Below are 13,725 nucleotides of genomic sequence, written 5' to 3'. Positions count from 1 at the left end.
ATCGCTTATTGTCACGAGTAGACTTCAATGAAGTTACTGTGAAAAGCCCCTAGTCGCCACATTCCGGCGCCTGTCCGGGGAGGCTGGTACGGGAATCGAACCGTGCTGCTGGCCTGCTTGGTCTGCTTTATAAGCCAGCGATTTAGCCTTGTGAGCTAAACCAGCCCCTGATTGGATGCAGGGATGTGTTTCCTCTGGCTGGGGGGGTGAGGGTCTAGAATAAGGGGTCACAGTCTCAGGATACAGGGTAGGTTATTTAGGATTAAGATGAGGAGAAACTTCTGCACTGGGTGGGTGGTGAACCTGTGGAAGTCTACTGCGGAAGGCTGTGCAGGCCACGTCAGTGAATATATTTAATATATTTAAGAAGGAAATAGATAAGATTTCTAGATGCTAAAGGCATCAAGGAGTATGGTATGAGGAGAGTGAGACCATGGTGGTGAGATTGAGGATCAGCATGATCACGTTGAATGGTGGAGCAGGCTCAAAGGGCCAAATGGTCTCCTCCTGCTTCTATTTTCTATGTCAGTGCAATTGAGGGGATCATCAAAACACTCTTTCACCAGGTGTGTCCAACATTATATTCTGAATCCATTTCATGTTTCCGTGTCAGTAAATTGATAAGAGGCTCTTTTAATCCAATATTGTCCAGTAGAAATCAATGGCTAGCCACATGTGGTTATATGCTGACACCATTCTGGCTGCATGCAGTAAACACACACATACTCATACAATACAAGTGAATGTGTTTCACGTGTATATATTTACTTAAACATCCGCAACTATTCAGTCAATGACCTAGGAAGTAAAACACTAACGACGATCAATACATGTGTCCAATCTCTGCTCTCCATTTGGTAATTACAATGTTATATATGTTCTTAGAACTTTTCTCCGGGATTGTTGTCAAATGTGTATCAGAGATCAACCTTTGACTACAGGAGATTAAGGGCAATCCAGAATTAAAGTATTCACAATATCAAGAAATGGCTAACTTGTATTGAGATTGCTTGCCCAATGACAGAGTATTATTTAATTTTATTCTAAATTGCAATAAGCATGGTTGCATTCCCAGTGAGCTGTATGCGGCTCACGTATTGGACACTGCTTTTAGTTCCCATTGCAATAAAAATGGGCAGTAGTTGATGCAATGATAACTATGCAATGTGCCGAACACAATAAAAAAGACCAGGCATCCTGTAAACTCCCAGAGTCCTGTGCCTTCAGCCCTAGAGTGGCCTGCATATAAAGGCAGTAGGTGAGACCAGAGCTAATACACATACTTTCCAGATAAATCTCTGCTACCAACATTAACAATGAACTGATAAATGTCAACAAAACAAATCACAGCATACACAACAAAGACCTGTTTGCTGTGCAATGATTTTCAAGTCTTGGTGTTTAGGTGAAAAAGAAGCTTTCGTCATTTTCCTCCTCCTCAACTTCTTTGTCCGCTGAATCTTTCTTTTCATCTTTATCGGGTTGTGAGCGATACATCAGCTTTCGACCCAACTGTAGGAAAATAAGCAGTTCACAAATTCATCCAGGTCTCAGCCCTGCACTACCCTAAGCATCACACTTTGGAACCATGAAGGCTTTAGAGAGTGTGCAGAAAAGATTTACAAGAATGGTCACAGGAATGAAAGACTAGTAAAGATATCAGGCTGGGGTTGTTGTCCTTGGGAAAGAAAAGGCGAAGAGGAGATTTAATAGAGATATTCAAAATCATGAGGGTCTAGACAGACAAAGTAGAAACTGTTTTGATTGACAGGAAGGTTGACATGACTATGGCATGAGGAAAATATCTTTACAGGGCGAATGCTTAAGACCTGGACTGCGCTGCTGGGAGTGTGGTGAAGGGAGGCAGATTCAGTCATGACTTTCAGAAGGAAATTGATAAACACCTGAAAATAAATTGTAGTGTGGGCGAGGGTGTGAAATGAGCTGAGTTGCTCTTGCAAAGAACTGGCAGGAACACAATGATCTTCCCTCTGTGCTGCAAACATTGTCTGATTCTACATGGAACCTCTGTTAGTTTGAGAGACTGGAGAAGCTGGAATACAGTCATTCTCCTGAGAGCAGAGGTTAAGGGAAGAGGTGTTCAAAGCCATGGAGCAAATGAGACAAAGTATTCCCAGGCAGGAGGGTCAGTAATCAGAGGGTCACAGATTTAAGGTAATTGGCAAAAGAACCAGAGCAGAGTGAATTGTGTTTTTTACACAGTGAGTTATGCTCTGGAACACATTGCCTGGAGGGGTGGTTGAAGCAAATTCAATAGTAACTTTCAAAAGGGGATTGAAATTATACTTGAATAGGAAAAAAATGCAGGGTTTTTGGAAAGCAACCCTGGAATGGTATTAACTGGATCGTTATTTCAAAGACCTAGCAGAGGCATGGGTAGGGGAGAGGCAGGGGGGGGGGGGGGGGGGGGGTTAAGCTCAGTTGGCTGGGCAGCTGGGTTGTGAAGAACGAGGCCAAGAGCACAGGTTCAATTCCTATACCAGCTAAGGTTATTCTCAACGTTGCCCCTCAGCAGAAGTGTGGTGATCCTCAGGAGAAGTCACCATCAATCAGCTCTCCACTCAGAAGGTCTTCTGGGACTACGGTGACTTTCCTTTCGGGCAGCACAGTAGCACAGTTACGTCACAACTCCAGGGTCCCAGGTTCTACTTCCCGCTTGGGTCACTGTCTGTGCGGAGTCAGCACAGCTCTCCCCGTGTCTGCGTGGGTTTCCTCCGGGATGTGCTGTTCGGTAATTTGGACATTCTGAATTCTCCCTCCGTGGACCCGAACAGGCGCTGGAATTTGGCGACTAGGGGCTTTTGACAGTAACTTCATTGCAGTGTCAATGTAAGCCTATTGTTACAATAAAGATTATTATTGTAGTCTCCTATTTATTTTGATGGCATAGCTGGAGTTGCTGGCATTAATAAATCTCTGATTCAGAATTTATCCAACAAGGCGGCACCAATGTTAAGGGCAGCTTTTTGCACACACCAAGGGCTCAATAAACTCGAATAGAGTAAGGCAACAAGTAAGGAAAGGTGGGGTGAGTTGCTAGAGTTTCAGGATTGCCGTTACCCTTTGGCTATAGGATGGACACGTCCATTTACACTCTCCGTAACCTGTAGCCTCATTACTAAAGAAATCTGGTAATCTGCTCAGTTTGGAGATGAAAGCATCTCACACGCCACAGAACGATTTGTATCTGAAAAATATATACCAATCTGTTTGGTTCTCTTTGTGCTGCCAGTTCCAGTAAAGGTTTCCGTTTAGTTTTTGCAGGAAGTTTCATCCGAGCCATCGCAGCTTCATGCAGCCTAAGTAAAGTACAGAACATCTTAGCACAATCCACCATGAGGAAAACTAAACCTTCCAGTTGACCAGAATTAAGTCAAGTAAAATAATAGAATGAATGAGCGCAGGACACAACTGAGAACACGTGACCACCGATGAACCAACAATCAGTTATTCAGTTTTCTCTTGGCCTGTTCTGAAAACAGTGGTGAACATGTTTTCAACTTTGAATCCTGGCACAAAATTGTGACTGTGGCTATGGCCCAGTCAGTAATACCACTCATAGAATTTACAGTGCAGAAGGAGGCCATTCTGCCCATCGAGTCTGCACCGTCTCCTGGAAAGAGCACCCTACCCAAGGTTAATACCTCCACCCTATTTTCATAGCCCAGTAACCCACCCAACACTAAGGGCAATTTTGGACACTAAGGGCAATTTATCATGGTCAATCCACCTAACCTGCACACCTCTGACCTGTGGGAGGAAACCGGAGCACCCGGAGGAAACCCACGCACACGGGGAGGATGTGCAGACTCCGCACAGACAGTGACCCAAGCCGGAATCGAACCTGGGACCCTGGAGCTGTTAAGCAATTGTGCTATCCACAATGCTACCGTGCTGCCCAAATCTCTATGGTAGTGTTGAGGTCCCACCATACCACGATATGAGCTCAAAATCCTGCCTGAACTCCAGGGCTGCACTGAGGGCTTTCACATTCCTTCTTGTGGAAGCTTGTTGTTCTCAGATTTCTTACATTACAACACTGACTAGACTTAAAGAAGTATTTCATTGGCTGTAAAGCACTTTGAGACATCTTGAAGATATGAAAGGACTTGTGGCCAACCTGCATTTATTTGCACAAATGTTTTCAAGAGGGCTAGGTAATACACATGGTACAACTGAATAGTGTTCTGTGGCAAGGTTGCCAAATCCATCCTTCATAATACCACGAATAAACAGAAACTAGGCACATGGGGCAGGATTCTCCATTTCTGAGACTAAGTGTTGACGCCAATGCAGAATACGTGGACTTTCAAAACGGAAAATCTGGCGTCATACCTGGACTGATTCCGCTCCGGGTTAGGACCGGCACCACTTGGAACACAATGGATTCTTATGGGAAACGGTGCCGGATTCGCCGGTTTTGCGATTCATACTCAAAAGGTTGACACGCTGCAGCCGCATATACACACTTCACTCCCCACACACACCATCCCAGCCAACAAGATGGCACGAGGAGAGCTGCCCCGAGGATACCGAGCCGGAGACCCTTTTGGACGCAGTGGAGGAGCGGCAGATGACCTTGTACCCGACCTGGGAAAGAGGCTGCCAGCTGCTGCCATTCGCTGTGCCTGGGGCCGGTGACAGAGGCCATGAGGGCTGTGAGCAACAGCATTCACAGTGCCGAAATAATGCACAACCTCCTCAGGGCGGCCAACATGAGTAGGCAGCACTGTGTCCCTGGCAGTAACTCACGCCTCACACACTTGTATCCCAACCCCCCCACAAGGAGAAGGCCGTGCACAACTGCCGGGGCCAGGATTTAACAGGGGCCCTTGGTGCCGTGAGGTAACAGTGCCAAACACTGCGCCACTGTGCAGTTCCTCCAGGTGGATCTTTTTGAGGAACTGTGCGACATGTCCAGGTCTCAGATGGGAATGGCTGAGGCGCTGCAGAGCTTGTCCCAGTCACAGGTGGGCATTGTCGAGGCGCTGCAGAGCGTGGCCCAATAGCTGAGGAGCATCACTGAGACTGTTGACGAGATTGGGCAGATATCGGGGTGCCGCTAGGGCTGGCAGAGCCAGTTGATACAGGGGCAGCTGTGGCTCGCTCCAGCAGCCCCTCTGTTCGGGGGTGAACCCCAGGGCCCCATAAGAGGAGAAGACACAGGGTGGCAACCTGGACCCATCCTATGGACTGGCGACGGTAGACACCAGCTCCCCCGAGTTCTACCCCTCTGACGAAGTCGCGTCTCACAGTCAGCATCGGAATAGCTGTGCATTTGCCAACGTCAAGTGCGCCGGGGCTTTCTGGCCCAAGAGCCCCCAGAGGACGCCCGCCAGGGGCATCAAAGGCCTTGGGATGTGGTAAGCAGCTGGCTGCCTCCACCTTTGATGTGCATCCTGGAGATACAGCTAGACTTAGTGCTGGAGCAAGGAAGGCCAAGCACGTTGAGGATCACTGAGGGGTTGGTTAGGGAGAGGAGTGGGGGGAAGGGGGCTGGTGGTGAGGAAAGGGATGGATAGTGGGATGGCACCGTTGGCAGAGTGGAGCAGTGGTGTATACTTGCATGAGAAACATTAAAAAAACCTCATCACAACCAGTATGACATCTCTGGTTCTTTGTTCCGTGATGTGGGCCGACCATAATCCCATGCCCCATCCTCGCCAGATATGCTCCGCCCCTCCCTCCCCCCGACAAGCCCTGCCTACTGGACCGCACACCCTCCACTCCAGACATCTGAACAGACTGAACCAAACCCCGCCCATCCCTTGGGCATTTGGAGGTTAGCTGCTGTGTCTGTGGTGCTGCGTCCCGCAGTGTTCAAGCAGTGTCCATGCATTAAGGTGTGATTGGGATGCTAGACAATGAGCCTGTGGTAAACCACGTTATTGCATTATATGTATTATATTGTGCATGCCTGGGATTGTCCAGGCTGGCTCGACCTATGGCTCCTCCTCTCAGGCTTCTGTATAAGGGTGGCAAGTCTCCGTCTCTGGACTCAGTTCGGGTCCAGAGGCAGGAGGCTTGCTGTTTAGTGTATTAAAGCCTCAGTCAGGTTCATCACTCGTCGTGTGTTATTGAGGGTGTATCAAAGCCCCACATGCTACATGGCATTCCCATCCACGGAGATCCACTTGGGATGTGTGAAGTGCACAATTAACCATGATTGTCAATTCCCTCTCAGGAACGCAACTTGTATCGGCTGTGGGAAGAAGGATTACTTTGCAAAAGCTTGCCTGGCCCGATCCCCCCTTAAACCTTCTAGGCCTAGCTGCCTGTCGGGGCCACCCCCAGTTGCCGTGCCACCTGGCATGTGCGTCCCGTGGGCGCCGCCATCTTTAATTTCGGCCGACACGTGCGACCCACGGGGGCCGCCATATTGCACCTCACCCGCCACATGCAACCCATGGGGGGGACGGGGGGGCGCCATCTTGGGACCACACCGCAGCCTCCCGGGAGCCCAGCTCGCCCGACCGTCGCTGGCTGCCGCTAACTCCAACCGGCCTATCGACCACCTTCCGAAGCTCGCCTCCATTACGCTCAACCAGTCCCGGCCGTACCACCTCGTGAAGTCCACAATGACCGTCCGAATCAACGGGCACGAGACGGCCTGCCTTTTCGACTCCGGGAACACAGACAGCTACATACAGCCAGATACGGTAACGCGCTGCTCCCTCCGAATCCTACCCGCGACATAGAAAATCCTTCTGGCTTCCGGATCTCACGCAGTAGAAACCTGGGGGTACTGTGTCGCGGCCGTTACTGTACAAGGCGTAGAGTACACCAACTTTAAGTTCTACGTCCTCCCCCATCTCTGCACTGCCCTATTACTGGGGCTCGACTTCCAGTGCCATCTCCAGAGCCTTACCTTAAAATTCGGCGGACCCCTGCCACCCCCTCACCATCTGTAGACTCGCGACACTCTTCGCAAACCTCACCCTGGACTGTAAGCCCGTCGCTACCAGAAGCAGACGCCACAGTGCCCAGGACAGGGCCTTTTATCAGGTTGGAGGTTGAGCGACTCCTGCGAGAGGAGATCATTGAGGCTAGTAATAGCTCCTGGAGAGCCCCAAGTGGTGGTTGTCAAGACTGGGGAGAAGCACCTGATGGTCACCGATTACAGCCAGACCATTAACTGGTACACGCAGCTCGATACGTACCCCCTCCCCCCCATATCTGACATGGTCAATCAGATTGTGCAGTATCGAGTATTCTCCACAGTCGACTTGAAGTCCGCGTACCAGCTCCCTATCCGCCCTGAGGACTGCCTATACACTGCCTTCGAGGCAGATGGCCGCCGTTACCACTTCCTCAGGGTCCCCTTCGGCGTCACTAACGGGGTCTCGGTCTTCCAAAGAGAAATGGACCGAATGGTTGACCAGTACAGGTTACGGGCCACGTTCCCGTACTTGGATAATGTCACCATCTGTGGCCATGACCAGCAGGACCACGACGAAAACCTCCGGCGCTTCCTCCACACAGCTGAACTCCCGAACCTAACCTACAATAGAGAAAAATGCGGCTTCTGCACAACCCGCCTAGCCATCCGCGGCTACGTTGTGGAACAGAGTCCTACACGACCCCAACCGCATGCGCCTCCTCCTGGAACTCCCCCTCCCCTCCACTGACCGTAATGTGTACTTCCTCAACATCGTTGACGAGTACTCAAGATTCCCCTTCGCCATCCCCTGCTCTGATATGACCTCTACCTCCGTTTTCAAGGCCCAGCATAGTCTTTTCACCCTGTTCGGGTTCCCAGCCTACATCCACATGATCAGGGCTCCTCCTTTATAAGCGACGAGTTGCGTCAGTTCCTGCTCAGCAAAGGCATCGCCTCCAGCAGGATGACCAGCTATAACCCCGGGGGAAACAGACAGGTGGAGAGGGAGAATGCAACGGTCTGGAAGGCCGTCCTTCTGGCCCTATGGTCGGGAAGTCTCCCAGTCTCCCGCGTGGGAGGAGGTCCTCTCTGATGCGCTCCACTCCATCTGGTCACTCCTATCTACAGCCACCAACAAGACTCCTCATGAACGTATGTTTGCCTTCCCTCGGAAATCCACCTCCGGGGTCTCGCTTCCGTCCTGGCTGACAGTCCCAGGGCCCGTTCTTCTCCGGCAGCATGCGAGGAGCCATAAAACCGACCCCCTCATCGAGAAGGTCCTGCTCCTCTATGCAAACCCACAATATGCCTACGTGGCATTCCAGGATGAGCGGCAGGATACGGTCTCCCTTCGGGATTTGGCACCTGCAGGCTCCCCGGCGACCATCACCCCCCCCCCCCCCCCCCTTTCGCCGACTCAACATCTGGGTGAAGAAGAAGACAACACGCTCCAGGACGCGCAGGTTTCGACACTGGCGCCCGCACGACAGCCGGGACTGAGGCGATCAAGGCGGAAGGTCAAGGCCCCCGACAGACTTGACCTTTAAGACCACTTCACCCCCTTGAACCTCTTTTTTAAACAGGGGGTGAATGTGGTAAACCACGTTATAGCATTATATGTATTGTATTGTATTGTGCATGCCTGGGTTTGTCAAGGTTGGCTCCGCCTGTGGCTCCTCCCCTCGGGCTTCTGTGTAAAGGTGGCAAGTCTCCGCCTCCGGACCCAGTTCGGGTCCAGAGGCAGGAGGCTTGCTGCTCAGTGTATTAAAGCCTCAGTCACATTCATCACTCGTCGTGTGTTATTGATGGTGTATCAGAGCCCCACATGCTACATGGCATTCCCATCCACGGAGATCCACTTGGGATGTGTGAAGTGCACAATTAACCATGATTGTAAATTCCCTCTCAGTAATGGCGGTCAGCCGCATGGCCAGAGGCCTCTGCGGTCAGTGGTAGGTATGGGTGGTCAGTGGGCAGACAGTGGGAACGAGAACACATGATCCAGGGATGGCATGGATGACCTGCGCACATTTGCCCCCCCATTCTGCCCAGGCAGAGCTCACCCCCCCCCCCCCCCCAGCCCCATTCTCCCCCTAGCCCCAACTTCCACCCAGGGCTGCAATCCCCCAGTTGACCCCCCCCCCCCCCCCCCCCCCCCCCCCCCAACGAGCACAGGGACAGCAAGCCCAGTTCCCCAAGCTCATTGCCTGTGAGCAAGCATGGCTGCTCACCTCCAAGGGTCCCCACCAGGTTACATGTTTTTCAAAAGGAGTACTAATTGGCACAGGCATAACTACTTGCTGGGGAGACCACTGGATCACGGGAGGCCGTTGGATATGGGTGGCTCCCATTGTATGGAAATAGGGCTTAAATGGTGATTATTGGTTTCTCGCCACGCTACGGCAGGATTCCGGTTTCGCCTATGAGAGCAGGCCGGTTGCATAGCCCAGCGCGATTCTCGTTTTTGGCCTCTCCCACTATTCACCAAACTCATCGCGTTCTCATTCGAGCACAATGAAGCCAGTGTCCCTGTTGATTTTTCAATCAGATAGACGCAGTCTTTATTGAAATGGGTTAGCCTAATGTATTTCGAACAGTGGTGAAATTTAGTGCAAGTAATCTAACATGAGGTCAATCTAATCAGCATTAGTATTTAAATATCCTCACTTTTCTTGCTTTTCTTTCTTTATTCTCTTCAGAATGGCACTGACCCTCTTCTGTGGTGCAACTGCGTCAATACTATCCAACCATCTGTTAATGTCACTCTCAATATTCCGCAGTGTCTGCAATACATCCACAGGTACCTTGGCATCTTTAAAGTAGAGCTGATGCAGTTTACGGAGGCCCCGGTTTAACTTTTCAAATGCTGTTTCCTAAAATAGAAATAGTTTACGTGTGACAAGAGTTCTAAAATGCTACAAATAATTTTATTTTAATTTGCCAACGACTTATATTTATATAGCACCTTTAATATAGTAAAATATATCAATGTGCTTCAAATGTTCAAGGTTTGGATGCTCTGTAGAAAAATGTCATTTTCAACTTTTGGAAGGTAATGAATGAATGAGATTTTTGAAAGCATTGTTTCAACACATACTACTGTTACTGGTTAATTGACTCTATACAATGTATAGTGGGTTAATGGGCATTGAAATGGCATAATTTAATAAGGGGGCATGAGAGGACATAGGGGTGGATGCAAGAGGCATGAGATGGCATGGATAGGGCATCCTGAGTACGTGAGGGGCTGTGCGGGGTGAAGGTTGGAAGACCTTCGTGATTTTATTTTAACTAGGCTGAAGATTTGAAGTCCACCTCCACATCCGGTGGCTCCTATAGCTGTCTCTAAACATACCCGGGTCAACTAGCCTGACTTCAACTAGCCTGACTCCAGCCCAGACCCACCTCTCCCTCTCTGTCCCACTGCACAATGACAATCCCACCTTTGCAGGCACTTTCTCCCAAGGTGGAAGGGCCGAGCTGGCAATTTTTCTAACTCCTGCTACGCACCTTGGTGATGCATTCTAGCCAATTAGCTTAGACAAGCAAAACCTTGGTCAAAAGATGGTTTTCGGAGTTTCTTAAGGAAGAGAGAAGCGGAAAGATTTAAGAGGGAGGAAATTCCAGAGTTGGGGTCCACTCTGTGGGGGGAAGATTAAATCAGGAGATCAATACTGTACACAACACTCCAGATGTGGTCTCGCCAAAGCCCTGCACAACTGATTTATTACTTTTGTAATAAATTCCCCTCACAATAAACAATAACATTCTATTAGCTTTCCTAATTACTTTCCAGATCCCTCTGTACCTCACAGCTCTGCAATCTCTCACCATTTAGGTAATATGTTTATTTTTTATTCTTCCTGCCAAAATGGAGAGTTTCACATTTTCCCACATTCCATTTGCCAGATTTTTGTCCCCTAATGTCCTCTTGCCTTATGTCTCCTATGTCCTCTTCACAATTTACTTTCACTTTCCTGTCTATCTTTGTTTCATCAGCAAATTTAGCAACCATACCTCCAGATCTTTCATCCAAGTTATTTATATAAATTGTAAAATGTTGAAGCCCCAGCGCTGATTCCTGTGATACACCACTCCCCACATCCTGCCAACCGGATAATGACCCACCTGTTTCCTGTTAACTAGCCAAACTTCAGTCCATGCCAAAATGTTTCCCCCTACATCTTTAACCCCCTATAACCTTTGATGTGGCACCTTTGAGTCAGAGAGTCATACAGTACAGAAAAGGCCCTTCAGCCCATTGAGTTTGCATCCACAAAAACAAAAAACATGACATCTACACTGTCCCACTTTCCAGCACTTGACATTTCAAGTGATCATCCACGTATTTTTTTAAAAGGTTGTGAGGTATGCTACCTCTACTACCCCCTCAGTGTATTCCAGACTCCCTCTGGGTGAAAATATTTTTCCTCAAATCCCATCTAAACTTCCTGCCCCTCATCTTAAAGTTATGCACTATTGTTATTGACCTTTCAACTAAAGGGAACAGCTGCTTCCTATCCCCCCTGTCCACACCCCTCATAATCTTATACACCTCAATCTGGTCCCCCTCAGCTCCAAAGAAAACAACCCGAGCCTATCCAGCCGATCTTCGTAGCTCAAATGCTCCATCCCAGGCAACATCCTGGTGAATCTTCTTTGTACTCACTCCAGTACAATCACATCCTTCCTATAGTGCCGTGACCAGAACTGCACACAGTACTCCAGCTGTGGCCGGACAACCGTTTTATACAGCTCCCAACATAACCTCCCTACTTTTATAATCTATGCCACGACTGATAAAAGCAAGTGTCCCATTTGTCTTCTCAACTATTCTATTAACATGTCCTGCCGTCTTCGGGGATCTGTGGACTATTATGATCCTGGACCAGACCTCAACAGTTGCTTTGATACTGGAGAGAAACACCAATATTTTGTTGTAAATTTTGTAAGACTTAGGAAAGGATACTTCGCTCCAGGAGTGATTTCACACAAAATATGGATCTGGTATATTAAAACAAACTTTATTACTAACACAGTATTAAAATACATATTTTTTGAAAATGTATTTTATTCCAAACATATATGAAAAGTTCTAACATATAAACAATTCGGGAAACAAACTTCCCAACACACAACTATACTGTTTGTACAAACTTTTCCTCTTTTTCGCCATTCCCCGCCTTTTCCACAGCGCCCCCCCCCCCCCCCCCCCGCGACAAACAATTCCTCAAACATGGTTACAAACATCGCATACCTTGCCTCAAAACCCTCCACTGAACTCCTTAACTCGTATTTGATCTTTTCCAGCTGAAGAAAGTCAGACCGCTACCCAGCCAGACCGCTACCCCCCGGTGGCGTTGCTGACCGGTACTCCAGTAAAATTCATTGCCAGGCAATCAGAGAGGCAAAGGTCACAACATCGGCCTTCCTTCTGTCCATCAGTTCAGTCTTCTCCGATATCCCAAATATCGTCACCAAAGGGTCCGGCTCAACCTCCTCCCCCATGATCCTTGCTAGTGCCATGGACACTCCGCCCAGAATCTCTCCAACTTTTCTCAACCCCAGAACATATGTGCTTTATGCTCTTTTGTTTTTTCAAAATGTATTTTATTACAAACATGTATCTAAACAGGTTACAGCGAACAAACACCCCGGGAAACATGCTTCCCAACAATCAAATATACAGTCTGTACAGACTTTTCCCTTTTTCACCCTCCACCTTCCCTGCGATGAACAGCTCCTCAAACACGGTCACAAACACCCCCCACCTTTTCTCAAAACCCCTGAAGAGCCCCTTAACTCATACATTTATCTTTCTAATTGCAGGAAGTCGTACAGGTCACCTAACCAAGTCATGCACTATCAATTATGACAAGATGAGAGTAGAATATAATCGAGGCTTTATTACACTGAGATGTGTTGCCTCATACAGCAGCTGACGAAATGGCTGCTGTACGGGGAGCACACACATTTATACTCCGCCTACTGGGCGAAGCCAGCAGGCAGGGATCTACCCCCGTACTTGTAGTACAGGGGCCTTACCATAAAACGCACATATATACAGTATATACATCAGTGGTGACTACCACACCAAGCCACTACCTCCGGTGGTGATGCCAACCACCACTCCAGCATAATTCAACACCGTGCGATCAGAGAGGCAATCATGAGGTCCGACTTCTCTGAGAGCCCAAATATCGCCACCAAAGGTTCCGGGTCCACTCCCTCCTCCACTATCCTGGCTAAGACTGCCAACACTCACGCCCAGAATCTTCCCAATTTTTCGCAACCACAAAACATGTGCGCGTGATTCGCTGGCCCCCCGCCCACACCTCTCGCACTTATCTGCTACCCCCTGAAAGAGCCCACTCATTCTCGCCTTAGTCATATGCACCCTGTGAACCACTTTAAACTGTATCAGGTTCATCCTTGCACATGAGGAGGTCCCGTTTACCCTACGCAGTACCTCACTCCATGCTCCCCAATTGATCTCCCCTCCCAACTCCGCTTCCCATTTTTCTTTGATCTGCCCCACCCGCTCACCTTTCTGCTCCCCAGGCACTTGTATATATCCCCAATTCTTCCCTCCCCTTCCACATCCAGGAGCAGCAGTCGCTCCGGCAGGGTGTATCCCGGCATCCTAGGGAACCCCCTGCAGACCTTTCGCGCAAAGTCCCTAACCTGCAGATACTTGAACTCACTCCCCCTCGGCAGTTCTACCCCCTCCCTTAGCCCCTCCAGACTGGCGAATCCTTCCACCAAATACAGATCCCTCACCTACCAGCCCCATTTCCCTCCACCTCCTATATACACTATCCACC

General features: G+C 49.1%; 1 protein-coding gene across 1 annotated transcript in view; it reads right to left on the bottom strand.

Moving 5' to 3' along the window:
• Positions 1–251: 251 nt before the first annotated feature.
• Positions 252–13,725, bottom strand: part of LOC119973231 (coiled-coil domain-containing protein 38-like) — a 53,711-nt gene continuing 40,237 nt past the window's right edge. The window contains exons 5-7 of the mRNA XM_038810911.1: positions 9,569–9,774; positions 3,224–3,320; positions 252–1,512 (exon numbers count right to left, since the gene is read on the bottom strand). Coding sequence (XP_038666839.1) covers positions 1,402–1,512; positions 3,224–3,320; positions 9,569–9,774 — 414 coding nt within the window. The 3' untranslated portion in view covers positions 252–1,401. The remainder of the gene's footprint in view (positions 1,513–3,223; positions 3,321–9,568; positions 9,775–13,725) is intronic.

This window comes from Scyliorhinus canicula, chromosome 11 (genome assembly GCF_902713615.1).
Source record: "Scyliorhinus canicula chromosome 11, sScyCan1.1, whole genome shotgun sequence".
Lineage (NCBI taxonomy): Eukaryota > Metazoa > Chordata > Chondrichthyes > Carcharhiniformes > Scyliorhinidae > Scyliorhinus > Scyliorhinus canicula.
The sequence above is the reverse complement of the archived record's forward strand: the minus strand, read 5'-3'. Positions and strand labels throughout refer to the sequence as shown.